The 25,732-nt window shown below is 48.6% G+C and overlaps 1 protein-coding gene across 2 annotated transcripts in view; it reads left to right on the top strand.

Annotated features, from left to right (window-relative positions):
• The first annotated feature begins 2,224 nt into the window (after positions 1-2,224).
• The window catches only part of PSAP (prosaposin), a 28,328-nt gene continuing 4,820 nt past the window's right edge, over positions 2,225-25,732 (top strand). Inside the window, exons 1-7 of one of the 2 annotated variants that reach the window (XM_084751807.1) lie at positions 2,225-2,382; positions 17,711-17,844; positions 18,675-18,749; positions 20,169-20,294; positions 21,455-21,655; positions 21,963-22,106; positions 22,680-22,736. In XM_084751807.1, the coding sequence (XP_084607933.1) occupies positions 2,343-2,382; positions 17,711-17,844; positions 18,675-18,749; positions 20,169-20,294; positions 21,455-21,655; positions 21,963-22,106; positions 22,680-22,736 (777 nt within the window). In that variant the 5' untranslated portion in view covers positions 2,225-2,342. The remainder of the gene's footprint in view (positions 2,383-17,710; positions 17,845-18,674; positions 18,750-20,168; positions 20,295-21,454; positions 21,656-21,962; positions 22,107-22,679; positions 22,737-25,732) is intronic. The other variant, XM_084751808.1, reaches the window with a different exon arrangement.

Below are 25,732 nucleotides of genomic sequence, written 5' to 3' on the forward strand. Positions count from 1 at the left end.
CCTCAGAAAGGGATGCTCCCCACCCCCACCCCACCCCTGCTTCTTTGCTTTTTTTTTTTCACTGAAGGATCTCACTCTAGCTTGGGCTAATCTCAAATTTACTCCATAGCTCAGGCTGGCCTGAATTTATGATGATCCTGTTTCAGCCTGGGATTACAGCTCTGAGCCACTATGCTGGTTACCTCCTCCTCTTCCTCCTTCTCTCTTTTTTTTTTTTTTTCTTTTTTTCTTTTATTTTTGGTTTTTCAGGACAGAGTCTCTCAGTGTTAGCCTTGGCTGTCCTGGACTCGCTTTGTAGACCAGGCTGGCCTCAAACTCACAGCGATCCGCCTGCCTCTGCTGGGATTAAAGGCGTGCGCCACCACGCCCGGCCTCCTCCTTCTCTTTCTAAAACAGGGGTGGTGGTGCACGCCTTTAATCCCAGCACTCGGGAGGCAGAGGCAGGCGGATCGCTGTGAGTTCGAGGCCAGCCTGTTCTACAAAGCAAGTCCAGGACAACCAAGGCTACACAGAGAGAACCTGTCTCGAAAAACCAAACCAAACCAAACCAAACCAAACCAAACCAAAACCTGTAGCCCAGGTTGGACCAGAACTGTAGATTTTCCTGCTTACATCTCCCAAGTGCTAGGATCAGAGGCATCATCTATCATTACCAGCTTGTTAGTCACCTTTGGTTGTTGTTTGTTTGTTTGTTTGTTTGTTTTTCAGACAGGGGCTGTATAGCCCTGGTTGACTTGGAACTTGCTTTTATTTTGTTTTGTTTTTTCAAGACAGGGTTTCTCTGTGTAGCTTTGGCTGTCCTGGACTGGTTTTGTAGATCTAGCTGGCCTCAAATTCACAGCGATCCACCTGCCTCTGCCATTGAAGTGCTGGGATTAAAGATGTGTGTCACCACTGCCTGGCTCAAAAATATTCTTTTGTGTTTTGTCTTGTTTTTCTGAGACAGGGTTTCTCTATGTTATCTTGGCTGTCCTAGACTTGCTTTGTACACCAGGCTGGCCTCCAACTCACAGCAATCTGCCTGCCTCTGCCTCTCAAGTACTGAAATTAAAGGCATGTGCCACCCTGCCTGGCTGTGAAAATACATTCTTACTGTTTTTTATTACTTACATGTTCAGACTTCCATTCTCACAGCCTTCTTGACCCCTGATTCAGGCCCTTCTGAGTCTATCCTGCAATCTGCAGTCCCTAAGCTCACAAATAAAGGCTTCTTTTGTTTGTGGCATTTTTCTGAGTTTGGGATTGACTGACAACTTCAGTATGTGACAAAGTCACTTGTGGATTTGAATCCCGAAAGACTTAGGCAAACCTGTAGCCTGTCTGCTCTTGATTCTCAGCTGTAAAGTTATATAGTAAATGTGGGCTCAATTGGTAGAGTTCTTACCCAGCATGCCTGAAGCCCTGGGTTTGGTTCCTAGCACCAAATAAAACAAATATGGTGGCCTGTGCAGGAGAGTCAGGAGTTGGAAGTGATTGATGGCTACATAATGAGGTCCGAGGTCAGCCTGGGATACAGAGTCTTCAATTACACAACCACTGTACGCTTCCTTGGGCTACAGGAGGCCCCTCCTCAAAAAACAAAACAAAACAAAACAAACAAACAAACAAAAAACCCTAATCACCACCATATAAGAAAAGCCAAGGCAGAAGGATCAGGGGTTCAGGGCCTTAGGGGACTTGGTGAGACCTTATTTCAAAATATAAAATAAGGTGTGGGCTGGTGGTGGAGTGCATGTGGCTCGGAGGTAGAACACTTGCCTAGCAAGTATCAAGCCTTGGGTTCAATACTCAGACTGCAAACAAAATCAACACCTCCCCCCTACCCCCCTCACCCCAACAAATATTCTCTGAGGGGTTGAGGCTGAAGGTTGTGAGTTCTAGGTCTGCCTGGGCAACACAGTGAAATGTTAGCCAGCAAGGCCCTAGTGACATCGCGTCTCTAAAACAAATATTGTCCTTCAAAGGGGTTAGAAAAAAAAAAAACCTAAAAGATAATGTCAAGGTACAGTTTAGGATTTGGTGCTAGATTCCACACTTTGCAAAGGGAAAGAGGCGCGTTAGATACCGTATAACTCCTGACCTTGATTTAATCACCAGATACGGCTTTCCTTTACCACCTCATCTTGCCTCCCCCGCTACTGCCTTGCCGCGCCAGGGATTGACCAGGTCATCTCTGCACCCTCCCTCCCCCTAGGCGCGCCGCACGACGCTGAGTCAGGCTGCGCCCAGCTGGGGCGGGGCCCGCGCCTGCGCACTGTCGTCTGCGTCGGGGTTGGGGGTAGGTTTATATCCTCCTGATCAGCTGACGGTCTGCATTGCAGCCTGCGGATTGCAGCGGCGCCATGTACGCCCTCGTCCTCCTCGCCAGCCTTCTGGTTACCGGTGAGCTTCGAAGGGTCCTCGGTCTGGTGGAGATGGACGCTGTAGCGTCCCCTGGGTCCCCAAGACAGGGAAGTCGGGGCCCCACGGGCCTCGCCCTCGCTCGCTTCTCAGGGACGCGCTTAGCGAGGCCGCGCTCTGCGCAGGCGCAGGCCGGGGCCCATTCCTGAGGGGACCTGTTCCCGATTCTCTGAAAACCCTAGTGGGGACGATTGGGTGGGGGTGGGGACGTGTCCCGAGTGTGCAAACCCTATCCGAAGTCTTGCGAGTGGCCGCGCTTCTTCCAGGGATGGGTGGGGGAGGTGAGTCTCGGTGACCCTTCCCGCCGTCCTGTTGTCCCTGGCCTGGCCTGAAGCCCCCCGTCCTGCAGTCCTGCAGGCCAGATTGGCCGGTGGCCTCTGTCCCAGTTTCCCAGACTGCAAGGGTCTGAGAGTTGGAGGAAGCGCCTGTGTGTTTGCTGGAGGGAGGGGTCTTGGCTTCTCTATGAACTGAGGGTGGTAGGTCTTGGAAAGAGGGTGTTTTGTTTTTGGATTTTTGTTGTTGTTGTTGTTTTCGTTTTTTGAGACAGATTCACTCTGTGTTAGCCTTGGCTGACCTGGACTTGCTTTGTAGACCACGCTGGCCTCGAATTCACAGCGATCCACTTGCCATGGCCTCCCTAGTGCTGGGATTACAGGTGTGTGCCACCTCGCCCGGTTTGGGAGTTTTATGGTCTTCGTGACTTACTTTTTTTCCTGTTAGATCTGGCAAAGCCATGATCAAATGTGAGAGCCAGGCAGAGAAATTGTACTTCTAAAACGATACAGATGGTTGTTTAAAAAAAAACAAAAAAACCACTGCAGGTTACCAAGGCAGCGAGCGCCAGGGGATCTGCTGCATCATCCTGGGTCTGGGGAAGCCGCCTGGTTTGCTGTGGCGAATCTTTCCTCAGAAGCTTTGCTTAGTCTCAGTTTCATCCATTATGGTGTACAGACAGTGGGAATCGATATTTTAATCCCTACAGAGGAGCACCTCTCAGGTCTATATTTTCAGGTCATACCCCACCAAAGGAAGCAAACATTTCCAGCTCCCAGATTAGTATAGGAGAGACCTCTAAGGCAGGGTCTGGCTAAGCCTTAGCCTCTTATGTAGCCCACGCTGGCCTTGAGGGAACTTGCTTTGCAGCTAAGAATGGCCTTGAACTCATCATCATCCTCCTGCCTCCACCTCCGAAGTGGGGGAAGTTACATGTGCTTAAAAGAGAAAAAGGTTTGGTCAGTTTAGGGTAGTGGACACCTGTGATCTCAGTACTTGGAAGGCTGAGGTAGGAGGATCTTGAATTTAAGGCCAGCCTGGGCTACAGGGAAAGTTCAAGGCTATCTATTGAGATTTTGTTGCAAGATCAATGAGAAGAAATGCTCTTGATCCTGTTGGCATTGAGTCATCCCTCCTGAGTTCATTTTTTTTTGTTTATTTTGTTTGTTTGTTTTTCAAGACAGGGTTTTCTCTGTAGTGGAGCCTTGGCTACTCTGGAACTCCTTCTGTAGACCAGGCTGGCCTCCCTACTCACAGCGATCTGCCTGCCTCTGCCTCCTGAGTGCCACCACGCCTGATCCCCTCCTGAGTTCTGATTCACCCACCTCATCAAAACCAGACTTCTTTTTTCTTCCTGTAGTGTGGAGCATTAAACTAGGACCATAACACATGGTAGGAGAGCACCCTCCTCCTGAGTCACTCTACAGCCCTTAACTGTTTCTTTGGAAAAAATATTTTTAATGCATAGGTGGTTCATATGACCAGCCCGTCTTCACTGAGCACTTAGGTAGGTGAGAGGGTCCTCTGGTGGCCTTGGTGTAACTCAGGCCTGTAGCATTATGCCAAGAAGAATGCTAACTTGCCTTGACTGCTCTCCACCATTGCGTTGTTGGTGAACTCTGTGATAACCATAGCCCATGTGTGCGCTCTGAGGTTCTCAGGGCCTGTGGGTACAGTGTGGCACTACTGTAGTTCAGGGTGCAGTTCAGGCTCTGATTTGTGTTTTGATGATGTTCTGGGCGCTTAGCATGTTCCAGGTCCTGACCGATCTTCGAAAAGTCCGGGGAGTACAGGCACTTGTTACTGGCTAAAAGAATTAAAGGTCAATTTAACCTCTTCAGAAGGAATGAGGACAGGTGCCCAGACTCAAGTCATAGGCTGTTGACTCGGGGAAGGAGGTTGTCTCAAGGCTCACTCCTTGCATAGGCTCCATTGACAAGGCTGTCGATTTACCACAGCACAGGTTGTGAAGATGCTTGGCCTCAGTCTGACCTCCATCCGTTTCAGGCCCCACATGGTAGAGGGAGAGTGCTGATTCTGGTAGGTTTTCCTGTGGTCTCCAGAACACAGGTGCACATGTGTGCTCAAGCACACATTAAAAAAATATATTAAAAAGCTGGACGTGCTGGCGCATGCCTTTAATCCCAGTACTCGGGAGGCAGAGGCAGAGGCAGAGGCAAGTGGATCTCTGAGTTCGAGGCCAGCCTGGTCTATAAAGTGAGTCCAGGGCAGCCAAGGCTACATAGAGAAACCCTGTCTGCAAAAACAAAAACCAAAAAAAAAACAAAACAACAACAACAACAAACACACACACACACACACACACACACACACACACACATACATATATATAATACCCCCCAAAAACCTAACCTGTACACATACACACATTAGAAATATTTAAAAACGACCAAAACCCCTAAAACCTGTGCTAAGTTGAGTGCACGGTGTCACTCACCGTGCAGTGGCAGCCCTTGAGTCCATGTCTTGCCTGCTTTCAGAAAACAGCTGTGCTCACTCCAGCATCAGGGCATCTTAGTGCCAGGACAGGCAGTTGGGGGATTGCTCCAGTGGGAACAAGTGGGTCAGAGTTGATGAGCTGAGCACAGGGAGCCGGCAAGGTGCTGCTGGTCCAGACAAATGCTCTCACCAAGGCTGAGATACCATTGCTGCTGGCATTTGGGTCCTGGCTAACCGCTGACTAATGTCTATACACACTGAGGCTCTGTGTTCTCTGAGATGTTTTAGGACAAGAGTTTGCGGCCTAGCCCACTTAAGTTACGAATAGCAACAGGAATCCCCAGTTTCATCTGCTGCTGATGCCAAGTAAATCCTGTTTAGCAAAAGGTAGTGCTTTAAGATTTAAAAAAACAAAACAAAACAAAACAAACAAAAAAAACAGGTTCCTGCTTGTAGCCTGGGCAAGCAGGCCTGTAAACTTACTGTGCAGCACAGGTTAACCTTGAATGCAGTCCTCCTGTTTTCACATACGGGAGTGCTGGAATTTCAGGTGCTAGCCACCGTGCCTACCTTCTGCCAGTTTTGCTTTCTGGGTGTCTGTGTGGGGTATGCCAGAGGAAGCCATCAGGCATACTGTGTCATATTTTTCTTTGTTCTCTGAGACCAGGTCGCTAGCTAGGTTAGTAGCCAGGAAGATGAGCCATCCTTCTGTGTCTGCCCCCACGGTGCTAGGTGAGAGTGTGGACACTCCCAGTTTATGTGGATGCTGGGGATCTGAGCTCAGGCCCTGGGGCTTGTGCAGCAAAACTGCTAAGGCCATCTTGTCATGTTCTTGAACTATATTTGACAGGTTGTTTTGAAGTGTGTTGGATTTGAGTCAGATGGAATTGTTTAGCTCACAGAAGGAAAACCTAGCCTGTAACTTATTTTTTGCTTGTTTTGTATAATGCTTCAAATTCAGGGACCATACATGTTCCTGGCAAGTGCCAGAGACTTTTCCTCCCAAAGATTTATTTTTATTATTATATATACAGTGCTCTTCCTGCATATACACCAGAAGAGGCCAAATGATCACATTATATAGATGGTTGTGAGCCACCATGTGGTTGCTGGGAATTGAACTCAGGACTTCTGGAAGGACAGCCATCTTACTTTTTACCTCGTGCCAGAGACTCTTAAACCCTAGATTTCAGGGTATCGGCAGGATCTGAAATGGGCAGGTTGTTGCTCTGTAGGGTTGGGGACACTACCTAATGAGAGTGCCTGGTAAGGCCAAAGCCTGTTGCTTGTATTAGTGGCTGCCTTCCTCCCCTCACTCCCACCCCTCTTGTTTTTTTGAGACAGTTTCTCTGTAGTCCTGGCAGTCCTGGATTTTGCAGCCCCGGCTGGCCTCGAACTCACATCGGCCTCTCTGAGTGCTGGGATTAAAGGCGTGCACAGTTATACTGCTTTATGAATTAAATTATTTGACGGTGGTACTGGTGATTTAATCCAGGTCCTTGTGAATGCTAGGCAAGCACTTGACTAGATTCCCAGCGACTTCCAACTTAAAAATGTGAGCGCAGCTGGGTACAGTCTCACAGGCTTTTAATGGAAGCACTTGGGAGGCAGAGGCAGGTGAGTCTCTGTGAATATGAGGGCAGCTTGGTCTAGGTAGAGTTCTAGGACATGGTGCAGTCTCCCTGCCGCTGCCTCCCAAGTGGGGATGTACCAGTGTGCAGAGCCACGCCCTATGTAGAGTTCAGTAGTCCAGGTTGCATGAGACAGTGGAGCAGAGTGTTATCTCATTGCCAACATGGTGTGGCCTTGGGCCAGGTACTTTACCTTATTTCTTCACACACCCCATTCACTGTTAACTCCCTCTGTGTACTGCCCGAGGAGTTAATGAAATAGCTCTGTGAAGTACTGTTTGCTGTGTCACACTGATAAGTACCAGCGCAAGCATAGTGACCTCTTCTGCCCTTGGCTTGGCGGTTTTCTTGGCATCTTTTGTCTCAAGGGATGCTGTAGATTAGCAACAAATTTAAATGACTTATTAAAAATGTGTGTGCTGGGCATAATTACAGAGTTAGGAAAACTGAGAGGTTAGCCAGGCACTAGGAGGTAGCTGAGCAGCCAGGTTTAACTACCAGGTGGGCCTTTAAGTCCCTGTACATGAGTAGATCCTAACTGCTTTTAGGTTATCTAAACACTTGGATCTAGATCTGGATCCTGGAGTAAGTCTGTTTAAGTTCCAAGCCTGGTTTCCCCACATGGACACTTACAGAAAGCAGGTTCAAGGACTAGCCAGGCTATAGTGTCCCCGCCTCACTCGGGGGCCTTTCTCCCTCTTTCCTCTTTTCAGACCCTCACACACTGAACTGTACCCACAGACGCCCCTTTTTCTTGCCTTCTTAAAAACAGAAATGGTATCATGTGGACTGTTTTTTGCTTCTTGCTCTTCTTAGACATGCAGAAAAGTGGGAGGAGAATTACAGTAACCCCCCCCCCCCCCATGATTCAGTGACCAGGTTAAGAAATAGGCTTTGATAGCTAGTCTCCTCCAGCGACTGTGCCTGGCCTGGGTGCTAATCATATACAGGCAGAACCCTCAGCCCTGTGCGCTATGTTCTTTTTTTTAATTTCATTCGTAAAACAACATCCCACACTCACCCCTGGGTGGCTTGTAACTCATGATGTCGCCCCAGGTGGGCCTAGAACTCTTGGTAATCTTCCTGCTTCAGCAGGAGTCACTCACTCCTGTTCTCCAATGCTTTCTTGTTTGTTTGGGTTTGGCTTTGTTTTGAGACAGGGTTTCTCTGTGTAGCCTTGGCTATCCTGTACTTGTAGAGATTGACTGCCTCTGCCTCCCCAGGTGCTGGGACTATAGGCCTGCACCACCATGCCGACTCAATACTTTTGATTTACAGAAGAGTTACAAAGACAGTATGGCCAGTTCCTGTAACCGTTCACCTAGTTTCTATTTGTGTGCACTGCTTTGATTTTTGTTTTTGGTTTAAGCAGCAGGAATTTATTTTTTATATAATAGGGAGGCTATTTGTTTCTCCCTGGAGGAATCTCTTCCTGGCTTGCAATTTGCTTTGTCATTACAGGGTAAGCTGGCAGGGTGAGGCTGGGAGAAGACACTGACTTACTGACCAGATTGCAGACTTTGCAAGTTTTTTACCAAATTCCCCTTAGTCTCATTTCCTGTTTTAGTATTCCTGTCTAGTTGTCATGTCCTCTAGCTATTTAAAAGTGGTTGTGGAGTGTGTGGGTGTGGGTGTGGGTGCTGCTGAGGTGGCTCAGCTTGCCTCCCGATCCCCAGGACTCACGTAGTTGAAGGAGAGAACTGACAGGCAACTTGTCTAACCTCCGCTTATATGCAGGCACACACATGTGTGCACAGAGAGAAAGTTTAAATCATTAAAAAAAAAATGCCTATGACCTTGTGAATCTTCCCTGTAGCATTTTCCTCCTCTGTTCCTTAGAGTTTGCTCAGATGTGGCCTTCGAATTCCCTCTGTTCTGTCTGAACTAGCCTTTCACCTTGCCTTGAAGCCCTTACAGCGTCATCTTCCTTTGTGCTTTAGTGCCAACCTGCTCACTGTGTGTACACCTTAGACAGCAGTGCTCGGCGGTATGGGTGGGGTATGGTGACTGAGGTTGGTGTGCTTGAAACTGAATGCTGATAGTGCCAAAGAGGGACAGTGAGATGGGTCAGCAAGTAAAGTGCTTGCCGCTAAGTCTGACCTACGTAGGTTCTGTCCCCGGGACTCACATGGTGGAAGAAGAAAAATGACCCCTCAGGTTGTCCCTTGACTTCCACATGCATGCTGTGGTGAGAGTGTGTGCTTGCACACATAAATAAAGAAATGCAATTAGGGACTGGAGAGATGACGGCTCAGTGCTTAAGAGCACTGGCCGCTTTTGGAGAGGATCCAGCTTAATTGTCGGTCTCCATGGAAGCTTACAACTGGCTATAGCTCCACTTCCTGGGAACTGGGTACCCTTTTTTGGCCTCCACTGGCACTTCTGCTCACACATACATATAAATAAAATAATCTTTAAGAACTGTAATTAAAAAATAGTGTCAGATTTCATTATCTCCAGAGTTTGGGTTTGATCCCAGGCTCACAGATAGACTGTTTGAGCAGGACCTTGTGTAGTTACCGCTGACCTTGACCAATGGCAATCCTCCTGCTTTCCTACTGGTGGAAGTACAGCTGTTTGCCACCTTGCCTGGTCCATCTGCTTCTCTGACTTGTCCCTTCTGCTAGTCCTGCTAAGCAGTCAGCCACCCTACCACAGAGCTATATTCCTGGCTCTTGTATTTTGTGACAGAGCCTAAATAAGTATCGTAGGCTGACTTTGAGCTCTTATCCTGTAGCCTTGGCAGGCCTTGAAAGTGTGATCATTCTTTGCCTCAGCCTCCTGAATAGCTGGGATTATACGTTCTGACTAACGTAAAGATATTGTTTCTGAGCCGGGCCCTGTGGCTCATACCTATAATCACAGCACTTGGGGAGGCAGAGGCAGGTGGATTGCTGTTAGTTCAAGGGCTGGAGAAATGGCCCAGAGGTTAAAAGTACTGGCTGTTCTTCCACAGGTCTTGAGTTTAATTCCCAGCAACCACATTGTGGCTCATAACCATCTATAATGAGATTTGGTGCACTCTTCTGGTCTCTAGGCACACATGTAGGTAGAGCTCTGTATAGATAATAAATAAATGAATCTTTTTTGTTTTTTGGTTTTTTGAGACAGAGTTTCTCTGTGTAGCCTTGGGTGTCCTGGACTCACTTTGTAGACCAGGCTGGCCTTGAAAATGTGATCATTCTTTGCCTCAGCCTCCTGAATAGCTGGGATTATACGTTCTGACTAACGTAAAGATATTGTTTCTGAGCCGGGCTCGGTGGCTCATACCTATAATCACAGCACTTGGGGAGGCAGAGGCAGGTGGATTGCTGCTAGGCCTGGAACTCAACAGTGATCTGCCTGCTTCTGCCTCCCGAGTGCTGGGATTAAAGTTGTGCGCCACCATACCTGGCTTTAAATAAATAAATCTTCAACAACAACAACAAAACCCCAGAGTGACTCTTTAGGCTCAGGTGAAATACTGGTTTTCACAGTGGTGTATGGTCAGGCTGGAGGGACACCCCCTCCAGTGCCTGTGGGAGATGATTTTTCTGTAGGTTGCAGGACCCAGGAAGCAAGGCAAATCTGAAAAGGGAACCAGCTGTAATTTAGGGAAATGAATTTCCCCACACTAGCAGAAAGTGGCAAATCTCTCTGCTTCTAAGACTTTGATTTAAGTGGTTCTTGCAAGGAGGGCCCTGAGCAAACTTCAGTGACGCATGAGAGTGTCACCATGAAACCTGTTGTTGTGCACACTAATGAGAGAAAAAAGCCGATTAACAATGCCAGGAAGGAGGAGGGGCCTTCCCCTCAGGACCCCCTCATATGTAGAAGTCACTGCAGACTCCAGAGAGCTCTTGTTTCTCTGGATTGTTGGTGTCAGTGTTGTTTCCCATGTTCTGTGTGTGCGTGCATGCATGTCTGTATTTCTGGGATGGAACCCAGGGTCTGTGCACGCTAGACAAGTGCTTTACCGCTGAGCCCTGTCCTCTTCCGCAAACCTCTAGACATCTGGCCAGTGTTATTTTAACACACAGCTGCTTCTGTGTTCAGTCGGTTGGGCCACATGTCAGATACTTCTGGGAAAAGCAGCTAGTGTTGTGAAGAGCTTGCGGCCTTCCTCCTACCCCTTTGCAGGGTCTCTGGGACCTGTTTTTAAGACTGCCTCTTGAACAGCTGCTGGGCAGGGCCTGCAGCCAGAATATCCAGCCCTTCCTGAGGGGGCTTAAGTTCTTTGTCCTCAAGGCAAGTTGGCTTAGTCCTCATGACAGAGCCATGGTGGGAGAGCCCAGCCGCCAGCCGTTCTAGCAGCCTGCCTTAACTTAGGTCACGAGGGGAGGGTTGAAATGTTAGTTTTCAAACCAAGGAAGCTCACCGTGACATTGTACGTGCCACACTTGTATCTGAGACCTTAACTGTGAGCAACCACACAGGTCAGGTTCAGATCACAGCAAGCATTTCTTGCCCTGGTAGGGTATGCCTGGTGAGTCATCTCCAGTGACCCCAGTACCAGGGCTGCATGGGGTCTTCAGGAGTCCATGCTGGTGGGTGGATGGACAGACTGACTGACTGACTGAGTCTATTTTCCAACCTGTAACTTTCTGGGGCAGTGGTGGAGCTTTGACATGGATGACCAGCTCTCCCGAGGTTCTAGAAGCATGCCAAGGCTCTAGGACCATGCTGCAGTGCCTCCGGCCCTTGCCTGTAGCCTCTCACCTGGCTGGAGCCTGGGCTATCCTTGAGGGCATATTGCAGTCTTATCTAAGTATATAGAAGTTCACTTTATCACCTGATGTGCAGCCATTTAAAGGAACAATGTTATTGAGGATCTTTTCCTTTTGAGTTGGGGTCTCAGAAAGCCAGGATGGGCTACACACAGTTCAAGTTCTATAAGCTTGACTCTGTAAGGAGACAAGTACACCATGCCAGTAAAAGCACCTAGAAGCCCAGCTGAGTGGAGAGATTAGCACTCCTGTGTATTGATTTCCCTGAGAAGTGTCTGCAAATGGGACTGAGGGCAGCCCTGCCTCTCCTCTGTTTCTAAGCAACTTGGCTGTTGCCATGGTGATGCATTTCATTCCCCAGGCAGCCAATCCAGTAAGCTGTGGAATGCAGTTGCTCAGGGAGGCTGAACACTTACTCTTTTGGTAACTAAAATTCAAACAGTATTAGCGCAGGTTACATAAAATGATTAAGAGGCTGTGCATTGAATGGCAGGTAGGTGCACGTTCTAGGCAGGGTGGTTGCGTTGTTCAGGTGACTCTGCCCACAGTGGAGGCAAGCCTTATATATGATGAAGTCTTGTTTGGAAATACTCTGGTGGACAAAGTTGTTGATTAGGCATGCACATTAGTAGGGGTTAGCTTTGACTGCAAAAACCAGAGATTTAAAATTAGAACTGCTGAAGTCTGACAGAACCTTCTCGGAAGCTTGGCGGCCTAGCTTTGGCTCTCCTCTAGAATACCTCTGAGACAGAGACTCTCGCAGCATCACATTTTGTATCCCTGAGTCTGGCCCTTTTTTCCTTCATGGTCCAAGATAGCCGATGAGGGTCTAGCCATTGCATCTAAGTTTCATGTACTGTGCAATGGCCTCTCATGAACAGACCCTGTTGGCAGAGGAGATTGCAAAGTATAGTCGGGCATCAGTGTGCTGGGAATGGTTGTCTTCCAAACTGAATAGCAGCTGCCTAACTGGTTGGAAGGCTTATTCTAATCTTAAAAGTGATCCGAGGAAAAATAGTTTAGCCTACACTTTACACTTGGCCACATAGACCTCAGAGCTTCCCAGGTGCCAGGGGCCCTCGTGCTCTCTAATTTCTTCTTTACAGAGATCAAGAGATGGTTCCTATGTTTGCAGATGATTTTCATGAGCAAGTTGTCAGGGTTAATGTACAGCCAGGCAGGGGTTCAGTCCTGTTGGTCCCAGGCTGTAGTCCTTGCCCTTCCAGAGGAGACTTCCTGCATGTGACAGGTTGCTGGACTATGCTGGTGGCTTAGCAGGCGTGAGGACCTGAGTTTGATCCCTCGAACCCTCAAGCCACCAACAGTGGCGTCAGATCTTAGTACTGGGGAGGTGGAGACAGGTGGATCATGGGGCTTTCTGGTCACTTACGGTAACGACATAAGTTGTGAGCCCCAGGTGCTGGTGAGACTCTGCCTTAAGATGTGTGGTTCCTGAATGACACTCAAGGTTGCACCCCATACATACACATTCATGCATACTTGTGACATGAAGACACATGTGCACAAAATAAAGAGCAGGTTCCAGGTTATGTTCCAAGCAATGAGCCTGGTGTAGGGTGTTCTTCGAGGGTAATCAGCTGTTAGCTACCGCCCAGTGTCACAGTGCATTGTAACTGCAGTGTTTGCTCCTTGCTGGGCCTCCCTCCTTCTGACTTTTGCTGAACATGTTTAGCCCCAAGAGAAACTAGAGTTTCTGGGTTCCTAGAGGTGCCCTGGGATCACTCCCCTTACTTGATTCTTGGGACTTGAGGCCAGCGTGTTGGGCTATAGATATCTGTACTCCCATGTCTGATAAAATAAATGTCCAGGTCTAATCAGGAGAATGGGTCACCAGGAGATCCTGCTGCTGTCCCAGCTGCAGATGACAGCAGCACTCAACTGTACTGTGGCATGATGGCACACGTTTTACAAGTGTCAGATAATGCTTGCAGATGCCTTGTAACAGGTGCTAGTAATCACCTCGTGTGCAGACTTAAGAAGCCAAGGTCTCCAGGGCATGTGGCTAGAAGTGAGTACCACCTAAGTGCAAGGCTGCCCTGGCCAGTTACAGTCGCTGAGCAGTGGAGGGGTGGTGGCTGTGCTGAGCTCAGGCAGTTGAAGGGTTTGTGTGTGATTAGATCATCTTGGTTCTTCATCAGACACCAGAAGCTTTGGTTTAAAGGGTGCACAAACAAGCTTGGAAGAGCAGTAGCTTGCTTAAGGCTGTTTGGATAGCAAGTGGCAGAACTAGACTGGGTGGCAGGTCATGTTTCCTCTGCTCCCCGTCTAATTAGACGTTGCTCAGTGGTGGTGATGGGTTTAAGAAGTCTCAGTCTGAAGCTTTAAATCTTTTAAGATGTCTTAAGAGTGCCCGGACCACACTGGGCTCTGTGAGCAATTCTTGCCTCCCAGCCTTCTGTTTTATTTGTGTATGTGTGTGTGTGGGGGGGCAGTAGGTATACATATGCCATGGTGTGAGTGAGTGTGGCAGTCAGAGGTCAACTTCTGGGGTTCTCTCTTACCATCTGGGTCCCAGGGATCTGACTCAGGTTGCCAGGCCTAGCAGCCAGCACATCTTACCCATTGTGCCATCTTGCTGATTCATTTTGTTTTGGAGATAGGATCTTGTTAAGTATCAGCTGGCTTCTATAGTCCTGTCTCAGTCTCCCAAATAACTGGGCTTTCAGGTATAAACCACTACACCTGACTTCTATGAGTGTTTTTAAACAAATATTTATTTGTATATGTGTGTGGACACACATTCCACAGTGAACAAGTTGTGACTCCATTCTTTCCACTGTGTGGCCCCTGGGGATCAAACTCGGGTCATCAGGCTTGGCAGTCAGCACCTTTCACTGTGTAGCCATCTCGCCAGCTCTCTGGGAGTGGTTCGAGTCTAGCATCTGGGGCCACCATCACCAAACCCAGACTCCTGTCAGCCGTTCTTTTTAATTTTTAATTTTTGTTTTTTTGAGACAGGGTTTCTCTGTGTGGCCCTGGCTGTCCTGGAACTCATTCTGTAGACCAGGCTGGCCTCGATTCATGGCGATCCGCCTGCCTCTGCTGGCTGGCATCTCCTGGCATTGGCAGCCATTCTTTTTGTTTGTTTTTTCGAGACGGGTGCTCTGTATAGCCTTAGCTGTCCTGGACTCCTTTTGTAGACCAGGCTAGCCCTGAACTCACAGTGATTCACCTGCCTCTGCCTCCCGAGTTCTGGGATTAAAAGCATGTACTGCTACGCCTGGCTTTTTATTTTAGGTTATTTTTATTATTACATTATTTGCCAGGTTCCCTGAACCTGGTTCATACATGTGCTAGGGAAGCACTCTGCCATTGAGCTATATCAAGCTTTTTAGCCTTTTTTTTTTTTTTTTTTTTTTTTTTTTTTTGTCTCCCAGTCCTGGGATTAAAGTTGTGTATTACCGTGGCCAGCTTTGGTTTTGTGTTTTTGAGACAAGGTTGTCTGTGAATACTAGGCTGGCTTTGTAGTCACTCTGAAGCCCAGGCTAGCCCCAATTTACAGTAGCCCTTCCTCAGTTGGGATTACAGGCATGTGTGGCCATTGTTATTTAGACAGGGTTTCACTTGGTAGTCCTGGAACTGACCTCTTTGCCTTCCCTCCCTCCCTCTCCCCGCTTCCTTCCCCTGCGCAGGCATGTGTGTGTGTGTGTGTGTGTGTGTGTGTGTGTACACTCACAGAGGCCTTTGTTAAAGCCAGGTATGGTGGCATACCTCCTCATCTTGGCACCAGAGAGGTTGAGGAAGGAGGATTAGAGTTTCAGGCCAGCCTGTGCTATATATGGAGGCCTTGTCTAAGAAGACTAAAGGGAGGTGGGGGAGACAGGCAACAGTGCCCTCCTCTTCCTCCCCCCGAGGAAAACCTTTGCAGCAGCCTGGGCTTTGTGCTGTGCCAGGCCCTTGATTGAAGTGTCGGGTTTAACTTGTGCATCGAGTGCTGTTCATGTCTGTAAGGACATGAGTAACAGCAGGCTGAATCAGACCCCACTAGGAGCTCAGGCAAACATTCTAAGAACTTTCTTAGAGGTAGCTAGCTAACCAACCACCTCAGAAGGAAGCTGGCTTTAAGGACTGGGCGAGGGAGAGTGGGAATGGAGGCCAAAACTTTGCCTGGGAATGTAATTTGGGAAATAACTGGCCAGGAAATGTTTTAGGGTAATTTTTTGAAAAATACTTATTTTTGATAATGTGTATATATGTGTACATGACTATGGGTGCCCGTGGAGGTCAGAAGAGTCACATCTCTTCAGATCTGCAAGAGCAGTGTGTGGTCTCAATCACCGAGCCATCTCTCCAGATCTGGGTAATTAATTATTATACTGGTTATTGATAAATACCCCAGGGTTGGGTGTTAATGCCTAACAAGGCAACCCCACCCTTCCATTGGTGTGTCTGTTGTGTTAAGGATGGCTCTCTGCTTTAAGTTGCTCAGTGCTCTGGGGTCTAGAAGCAGCCAGGACAGCCCCACTCCACTGCTATAGGCAGGGCAGGTCCCTCACCTGTTTGAAGCCACCATGTGTGCCTGAGGTATTTTCCCTGCTTTCCCACCTGCCGTTGGTCCTGGGGATCCAACTTGGATTGCCATGTTTGCCAGCAAGCACCTTTACCCACTGAGTCAAGTCTCCATGCCCCCTCCCCCTATTTTCCTTTTGAGATAGAGTCTCAGGGCTCAGCTAGACCATTCTCCTCCCTCCGCCTCCCTAGTGCCGGATTTGCAGGCGTGCCACCACACCTCGGTTTTCTTACTTAGCCTTCCAGTGGGGTGCTATGCCATCTGTGACTTACTCTTTTTCACTTCTGCAACCTGAGGCTTTGTTAAATGTAGCATCTGCTTGCCCTGTGTCCTCAGGTCCCTGGCTGCTGCCGTGGTGTCACCCACAGGGTGGATCATTTTCTTAGGGACAGGTGTTTGGATATTGTGCTGGGGGAATCAAATAAGACGCTATTGGCTACCTGCCTCTGTGTCAGTGTTACTTTCAGACCTCAGTCATCTGGCCAAAACAGAACATGGTTTCTGTATTAAGTTCCTAGAGGGCAAAACAATCACAGGGTCTGCTGTAGCTTGGGCTTGTGGTAGCAAGTCATGTTCCCAGAAACCTGGTGGGGGAAATAGGCAGTGTTAGCAGTCAGCTGTCCCTGCCTTCCTGGTCTGCTGGTGTTTAACCTTGCCGGCCCCTGTATCCCCATGTCCCTGTCACTGTGCCACCCTTTACCCAGAGACTCATCTTGGTACCTTTTTCACCCCATTAATGGGCATAGTACCAGGCAGTGTTCCTTGTTTTGGAACATGATTTTCATGTAGCTTAGCCTGGCCTGGAACTCGTGTGTGTGTGTGTGTGTGTGTGTGTGTGTGTGTGTGTGTGTCTGTCTGTCTGTCTGTCTGTCTGTCTGTAGCTTAGGTCCAAGGAACTTTGCTGTATCACCCCCAACCCCACTAGTTTTCAGCTTGGCTTGGCTTCTGGGTAGTTGAGTTTGGGAACAAGACACACCTGCAGTTTGGGGTGTGGGTGTGTGTGCAGTGGCAGGGAAGGCTAGAAGTGGGGACAGAGAGATTCATTATTCATGTGTTAGTATCTGAGAAGGCATAGGCTGTGAGGCAGGTGAGCTAGCTGGCTCAGGCTGTTCAGGGATCCTGTTCAGTGGAGCTTGTGGATGCAGTAATGGAAGCTTATCATTCATTCCCTTAATCTGTAGAAAGAACCTGCTCATGCATCGTGTGCAGGCTACAAGCTGGTGGCATGCAGGTGTGTGACTCACTGGGTGTCCAAGTGAAGTATTGTGACTGAGGCCTGGGAGTTTTCTCGTTTGGCTTAGGCCAAGTTTTTATTAGAGGTTGGTTCAGTGCCCTCTGCTGCTGGAGTTTGGTCTTCATGCTATCCCATCTCCTGTGTCTGATTAAAATCTCTGGGTTTTAAATTTTGAGATAGCATGTGACTGTAGCCCAGGCTGGTGTCAGACTCCCCAGCCCTGCCTCGGCCTCCTATATGGAATTGCTATAATCAGATGTTGAGAATTTAAAACCTGATACTGTTTATAATCACTAGACAGGACAAATGTTAGTCCTGTGTCTTAGAACAGGTTCTCTATCTGGCCAGCTATTCTGTGATGCAGTTTGTGTGTCCTGGGCTAGTGATGGCCCCGTGGCCAAGTGGTAGGCTTAGCTCTGTGGACATATGTCCTGGGCTTGTTGGAAAGGAGCCCTCATACTGGCTCTCCTTCTAGCTCTGACCAGCCCTGTTCAAGACCCGAAGAAATGCTCTGGGGGGTCAGCAGTGCTGTGCACAGACCTGAAGACGGCGGTGGATTGTGGGGCCCTGAAGCACTGTCAGCAGATGGTCTGGAGCAAGCCTACAGCGGTGAGTGCCAGCTCTGCTGCCCTCTGCAGCCTCCCAGTATCTGTGGAGCCTTTGTCCTGCTCTCCTCAGGGACACTGGAGACAGACAGGATCTGCCTCTGGTAGTTCCCAGCTTACCTCAGAAATGGAGAGTCAGAGTCCCGTCCCATAGATACCTTGTCTCTTGGAGGCCCCATACTCCCCTGTGGGCCTTCCTTCAGGGTCCGTCCCACGCCCCAGATGAGGGGCTAGTGGGTGGTGGTGTAGGCACACAGGCATGCGCCAAAACTTCATCACTCATCCCAGGAAACTCAGACTCCATCTGCTCACTTCCCGTCCCTCAACTAGGCCAACCGCTGATTGAGACTATATTGTAGCCATGCCAGCTGTTTTATTTCCAGCTGTAACTACACTGGGGAGGATGACCGCCTTCATGTTGATGATGATGAGTGGAGTATGTTAATGCGGGGCTCTGAGAGGTGGAGGGAGACAGGCAGACTTCCCATGCAGTCTTATCTAACCCAGGACCCATGGGTGGGGCGGGATGAGTTCCGCTCAGTGGGGTTCAGGTTATGAACACCAGGCTGGTAGCCCACTTTCAGCTAGAGAAGAAAACTTGATTAAATGTTGCCTAATCAGTTGTGGCCAGAACTTTCTTGTCTGGGTTCTCATTTGCTTATAGTCATGGTTTAAGTATTGAGTTTCATGTGCCTCAAGTGAGGGCTGTGGAATCTTCTGGATGGGTAGCTTGGTGGTGATTAGAACAGCACCTTGTGGGTGCTGGGGAGTGGGTGTCATGGCGTGAAGTGTCCAGACCTACAGAACTTTCTCTGTTATGCTCTTTCCTCTTAGAAATCCCTTCCGTGCGACGTATGCAAAACTGTTGTCACTGAAATTGGGAACATGCTGAAAGACAATTCCACTCAGGTAAGCTACTGTGGAGGTGGGTGGATGCGGGCTGTGCACCAAGGCTCTGGGGGTCCAGAGAGGGATAATGTTGGCCAAGGGTTGGTAAACGCTGACATGTTAGGCCTTATAGGATGTACTAAAATCTGCCAGCATATTTGTTTTGTCCTTAATGATTTTATTTTTAAACTTTTGTTCTGTTTTCTCAAGACAGGGTTTCTCTGTTTAGCCTTGGCTGTTCTGGACTCACTGTGTAGACCAGGCTGGCCTCTAACTCACAGTGATCACCTGCCTCTGCCTCCCCAGTGTTGGGATAAAAGGCGTGTGCCACCATGCCCGGCCTATTTTTAATTTTTAAAGTTTTTTTTTTTTTTTTTGAGGATGGGTTTTCAAGACAGGGCTTCTCTGTAGCCTTGGCTGTCCTGGAGTCACTTTGTAGAGCAGGCTGGCTTTGAACTCACAGAGGTCCGCCTACCTCTGCTTCCCAGAGTGCTGGGATTACAGGAGTGCACCACCGTGCTCAGGCATTAAAAAAACTTTTTTTCTTCTTTGGTTTTCTGAGACAGGGTTTCTCTGTGTAGACCAGGCTGGCTTTGAACTCACTGACATCTATACCTGCTTCTGCCATAAAGGTGTGCACCACCACTGCCTTGCCTCATTTTTATGTGTATGAGTGTTCTGCATGCCTGTGTATATTTGTACCATCTGTGTACCTGGTGCTTAGAGATCAAAATAGGGCAGTGAATCCCCTGGAACTGGAGCTGTAGGTGTTGATGAGCTACCATGTGGATGCTGAGCCTGAACCCAGGTCATCTTCAAGAGTAGAAGGTGTTTAAACTGTTGAGCCATCTCATTCTCCTCTTCCTATTTTTCCCCCTCAAGGCAGGGTGTTACTCTGCAGAGAACGCCATGTACATCAGGCTGCCTTCAAAATAAGTTATTCCTGTCTACCTCTCAAGTATGGGATTAGAGGCTCCAGTGCCTGCTGTTTTGTTAAGGCAGAGTCTTGCTTAGGTAGCCCAGTCTGTCCTTGAACTTGCTGTCTTTTTGCCTTAGTTGTCTTGAGTGCTGGAATTGTAGGCATGTACCATCTCATCCAGCTTACACACCATCATTTTTGTGCCTGTATTTGTGGTGTGTGGGTTTACTCATCTGTGTGAGCATATGGAGGCCGAGGTCAAGTTTAAGTGCCTGCATCTCCCTTTGCTTAATTCACTACACAAGGGCTTGTCATTTCAGCTAGATTGGCCAGCTGTCTCCCTTCCCCCATTTGCCTGTTTTCATACACATATGTATTCCCCACCTCCTCAGCACTGGAGTTTGAGGTACACTTTGCCAACCCTGGCTTTGATGTCTAAGGGTGCGGAGGATCCAAACTGAGGCCTTCTCGGTTGTTGCTGGAGTCACTGATAAAGGACCTTGTGTTGTGTCCCCTTCTAGGAACAGATCCTTCATTACCTGGAGAAGACCTGTGAGTGGATTCATGAGTCCAGCCTGTCTTCCTCGTGCAAGGAGGCAGTTGACTCTTACCTGCCTGTTATCCTGGACATGATTAAGGGGGAGATGGTAGGTGATCGGGGGACGGCCCTGTAAGGTACTGAGGCCTGAAAAGGAGAGAGCCTTTCATGAAAAAGGGTTGAAAAGCACGAAAGTGATCTCATGGCTTTGGGTTTCTCTTGCAGCTCTTAGAGCTCCTTGCATGAGTAGCTGTGGCACAGTGGGTCTCCTGTCTGCGGTTTGCTGGGGCTAGGGTGCTTGGACTCCTGCATCCTATTGATAGAAATGAGTGTCAGGCTTTTATTTCTAGAGCAAGCACATGGCTACATCTCTGTGAATGTGGAAATTAGGACTAATCCTGAGGATAATAGTACGGGATCAGCTACTAGGGTGCTCCTTTGTCATTCAGCAAGTGCGTACTAGACCCAAACTGGGTGTTAGAAGCCAGCAGTGAGCGAGGAGCTAGTTTTGTGGAATTTGAAAGTCCTTCAGGAAGGAGAGGTCCTGAAGAAGCCAGCCAGTGGGGCTAAGAGTGCCAATGATGGGTCCAAGGTTTTGTGAGGAAGGTGGGCATGTGACACAAAGCTGTCTATTCCATTGCAAGACACCAGGAAGAACACTACAGCATTACCAAGAGGTGTGGTGGGGACAGACACACATTGTGTTTGGAGGGATGAATGGACTGGCCATACTCATGGAGGTGGGTGGTGGGGATATAGGAGCCTGAAGGAACGGGAACATCTTCTTGGGCTCTGAGAAGTTGGTAATGGGGTCCTTTTGCTAAAACGGCCATGCTAGGAAGCAAGTTGAATGGGATAGAATTCAGTGTAAACTGAAGGTGTTCTTGAGTTGGTCATGTATATGGGTCAGAGTAAAAGATGAGAATTTGTGAGCCAGTGGGTTGTGTTAGCTTGCAGCTTAAGAGCAGACTGCAGCCATGACTCAGTCTCTGACCCTTCATCTCTACTCAGTGGCTTTAAAGAAGAGCTGATAGTTAAAAAAAAAAAAAAAGAAGAAGAAGAAGAGCTGATAGTAAGCAACAGTGACATTTGGGGGGCTAGGAGGCCTCTGGAGGTTAGGCACCTGGGTTGTAACTTCCCTATTTTTCCTGGGTACACTGAGTGGTATAGTGTTTCTTTCTAATGGCATGAGGGAGGACCTGGCTGGGTGACAACAGGCTTCTCTTGCTCTGTGGGGCGGGCTTTCAGCTGTGTCTTCTCCATTTGCAGAGCAACCCTGGGGAAGTGTGCTCTTCACTCAACCTGTGTCAGTCCCTTCAGAAGTACTTGGCTGAGCAAAACCGCCAGAAACAGCTTGAGTCCAACAAGATCCCGGAGGTGGACATGGCCAGTGTGGTTGCCCCCTTCATGGCCAACATCCCTCTCTTGCTGTACCCTCAGGATCGCCCCCACAGCCAGCCCCAAGCCAAGGTTAGCTGAAGGCGGCTGGAGTTGGGGTGAGCGTAGCAGGAGCATCACACACTGCTGAACAGAACTTCTGTTCTGTCCTTTGACTCAGCAGTTGATTTTAAATCTTTAAGTGCTCAACCCCTACTGAGGGGACCACATGGTCCCTTTAGGCCATGCCCCACTGCTGGCGCCATGCAGCACTGTTACCAGGTTGAGTGGCCCGTGGGTTAAAAGCCTGGCTCTGGGAGCTGTTCAGCCTATCATCTGCAGTGCGGTGGGCCAGGGTGAGATGTTGCACTCTCCCAGGTTGCTGCTGTTCTCCTTGTAGGCCAATGATGATGTCTGCCAGGACTGTGTGAAGATGGTGACCGACATCCAGACTTCTGTGAGGACCAACACCACCTTTGTCAAGGGTTTGGTGGAGCACTTCAAGGAGGAGTGTGATCGCCTGGGGCCGGGCATAGCTGACATGGTGAGCCTCCAGCCTCCTATGCTTTGGATACTGTTCTGGGCTAGGGTGGCAGCAAGTAGTGGCCGTCCCAGTGGCTGAGGGAGGTGCTTCAAGTGCCCCTTTCCCCAGCTGCTTCCACTGGGGTCTAGAAATGTTTTGGTTAGTTGAATATGCACTGGAGGAAAAATCACTTTGGTAAAGCTGCTTTTTTCCTTTTTGGTATTACAAACACTAGATGTGTGCCACAACACACATACGGTTTTCAGGACAACCTGTGGGAGTTGGCTATGGGTCCTCGGGGACAAAACTCAATTTTTCAGGCTTGGTGGCATCACCTTTATTACTGGATCATCTTGCCAGCCCAATAGCCTGGTTTTTTTTGTTGTTGTTTGTCATCTTGAGACAAATCTATTCTTGGATTTCCCCCCCTCCCATCCCCCCTTTGTAAGAGCAAGTCTCTCTGTGTAACTCAGGCTACCCTCAGCCTCCAGTTGCTGAGATTATAGGCTTGTCTGTGTCCATCTGCAAGTTACTAACTGGCACTGTCAAAATGCCGGTTGGGTTGTGATGAGTTGAACCTTTCTGTCTCTGCAGTGCAAGAACTACATTACCCAGTACTCTGACATTGCCGTCCAGATGTTGATGCACATGGTAGGTGCCAATGGACTTCTGCTTAGCGTTTGCATTGATCACTCCATGCTTTAGGATCCTTCTTTTCTACTTGAGGGCCAAAGCAAACTCTGTACTCAAGATCCTAGCCCATCTGCCAGCAAAATCTTTTTTAGCTAATGTGATCCTGCCATGAAAGCTGTCCTGGTAGCTTGGGTCTGCTAGTCTGTGCATGTGTGAGCTGGCCATCAGATTGCTAGTGTCTGGCTGAATGCTGGGATCTGTAGGAGCATCTCCCACCAAGTTAGGGTGGGAGAATTCAAAGGGCAGCCTGGGTTCTGGGGCAGGAGGGAAGGAACCCTGCCTGGCAGAGCTGCGCTGTCTGTGGCTGGAGAATCAGGATCAGCTATAGTTGCTCCCATGTCCAGGGGTGGGGCTCATTGCCTGTGAGAGATGGGAACATGGGGCATGGGAGACAGCTGGACTGCCGGTCAGTGCTGGCTTGTAAGATGCCAGGGAACAGGTGCCAACTCCGCAGATCTAACTGGCAGAGCCGAGTGGGTGAGATGTACTTGGCTCCGCTCTCACTGCTGCAAGTCTTGCTCATGCTTGAACACAGGCCCTTTCCTGCTTTTGTGCACTTACCACCAGCTGTTGGGCCTACCTGCTCCCCAAGCAGTCCGTCTGGCTGGGTGGCTTGTTTGGGATCATTGCTCAAGGCCTGAACAGTAAAAACATCTAAAGGCAGCCTATAAAGACCTCCATGGTAAAGATACCCTTTGCTGTGAAGTGGCCTGGTGAAGTGTTCCTTCTGGGTAACTTAAGAGTCATTTTCATTATAGTGTGGGGGAAGTTGTTTTGAAAGCTTTTTTCTGTATCATTTGTGTTTGAAGACGTACCAGTAAAATAATTTTATATGCCATCTTAGTTTAATTTGCTTTTTTCCCTAAAAATATTAGCCTTTTTTAAAAAGAGGGAAGTATAATTTTGTTTTCCTTTTCCCCAAAAAATATTGGTCTCATTTTGTAGCTCTTGCTGGCCTGAGATCTGCCTACCTTTACTTCCCAAATGCTGGGGTTAAAGGTGTACACCAACCACCATGCCCTTGTATGTGGGTACATATTAAGTCAAAATGTGGATAGAACATTATATGACCATTTCTATGACCTTTGCGGGTGAGGTAGACTGCCTTTGGAATGATAGCGTCCTTATAGCCATGTACATGCATCCATCCCTGTTTGTCACTTAGGAATTCCAGTTTCAGCTATCCTAACTAAAACCCCTACATGCACCTTCCAGGCTGGCATTTGGCCTGAGGTAATAGAGTGTGCTTATATGTAGCCCTTAGAACAGCCAGTATGATTAGCTCCAGGGACAGAGACCCCTCCCAAGGTCAGTTTTCACCAGCAGTGGAGCATGGCTGGTCCTTTGAGGGGCTGCCCTAGCTTCCTAGCCTGCCCCTTCCCCGTCCCTAGCCATGCCTTCCTGCCAGGGTGTTGCTCTTAGACTATGATATCCCTATGCCTGGTTAACTGCTTGATTGTTGTTTTAATTTTTCTTAACTGTTGTGTCCTTTCCTTTCTCTTACTTTCACCTCCCGATTTCCTGTTTTTTTGTTCAACAGCAGGATCAGGTATGTGAAGAGAATTTGCTTGTGGTAGTGGTCTGCTGCTTCTAGTCATTGGCTCCTCTCTGCTTTTTTGTTTTGCTTTGGTTTTTGTTTTTGGTCTGGCATGGTGAGCGCTCTCTGACAGGCTCTATGAAGGGTCTCCCACACTAGGCATCCTTTCCCTGAGATTGGGCACTATAGGTCCTGGGAGCGCAACTTCCCTTTTGGAGGGCCAGAAGAAGATGAGCCTGTGCTCAGGCCATCATCACACAGCACACATGCCTGACACCAGGGTGATGATGCTGGGGCCTTTGCTTCCTTCAGTGAAGGCACAGGCCTTGAGGGAACAGCTTGTGTCTTTCACAGTGGGTGGCATTGCATGACATAGCGCTGTTTCCTAACCCTAGACATGCTTCTGCATGAGGAAAGTAGATGCAGACAGTGGCCTGGCCTACTGGATGGAGACACCTGGACGTGGTCTCTCAGTTGTGGCTTTAGCCTCACTGGATGACATGCTGTGGGAATCCACATTTAGTCCACACTGGCTGCACCATTGCCCTTTTGGGTCTGTTCTGAACAGTGCTTTCAGGCTCTTGGACTTGAGGTGTATATGCTGGTGGGTATTTTAAAATCTCAGGAAAGGACTTAGATCTAAACAGCTGAAGTTTTATCTATGCTGCCTCAGAGAGACAGCCCCCCTGAATCTTGACAGTCCTCCCTTAAAAAAAGCTTTTGTGCCTTCAGTCTCATTTTCACCTCATTTCCTAACCTTTTTTTTTCTTTTAATACATAGATTTATTTTATTATATATGCAGTGTTCTGCCTGCATGTCAGAAGAGGGCACCACCAGATCTAAGTGTAGATAGTTATGAGCCACCATGTGGTTGCTGGGAATTGAACTCAGGAACTTTGGAAGAGTAGCCACTACTCTTAACCTCTGAGCCATCTCTCCATCCCTATTTCCTAATCGTCCCCCCCTCCTCAAGACAGGATTTCTCTATGTAGCCTTGGCTGTCCTGGACTCGCTTTGTAGACCAGGCTGACCTTGAACCTATTTCCTAATCTTAAGATGTGTTAAAGACAGGAAGTTTTAGACCTTAGTTTTCCAGCCTCAGTTCTTCAGGTGGACCATGGTCTCATTCTTAGCATCCTTGCTCCCATGCTGGGCTCAGAGCTGAGGCCTGACTGCACAGGTTCTGTGGATGGGGCTTGCTCTTGGCTTTCAGAGTGTGAAGGCCAGAATATTCACACTCAGTGCCCTGTGGTGTGGTGCCCTTGTGACTGGAAATGCCTCATCACTTTGGGTCCTAGGTTATTCCGTGTACTATATATAGTTGTGAACATCAAATAGGGCTTTTAGGAAAAGCTGCCATTACCGTACCATTTTAAACGGTGCTGTCACTCAAGTGTAAGTGTGGGGGGCATGTTT

Source organism: Acomys minous (assembly GCF_964271855.1).
Source record: "Acomys minous genome assembly, chromosome: 13".
In the NCBI taxonomy this organism is placed as follows: Eukaryota; Metazoa; Chordata; class Mammalia; order Rodentia; family Muridae; genus Acomys; species Acomys minous.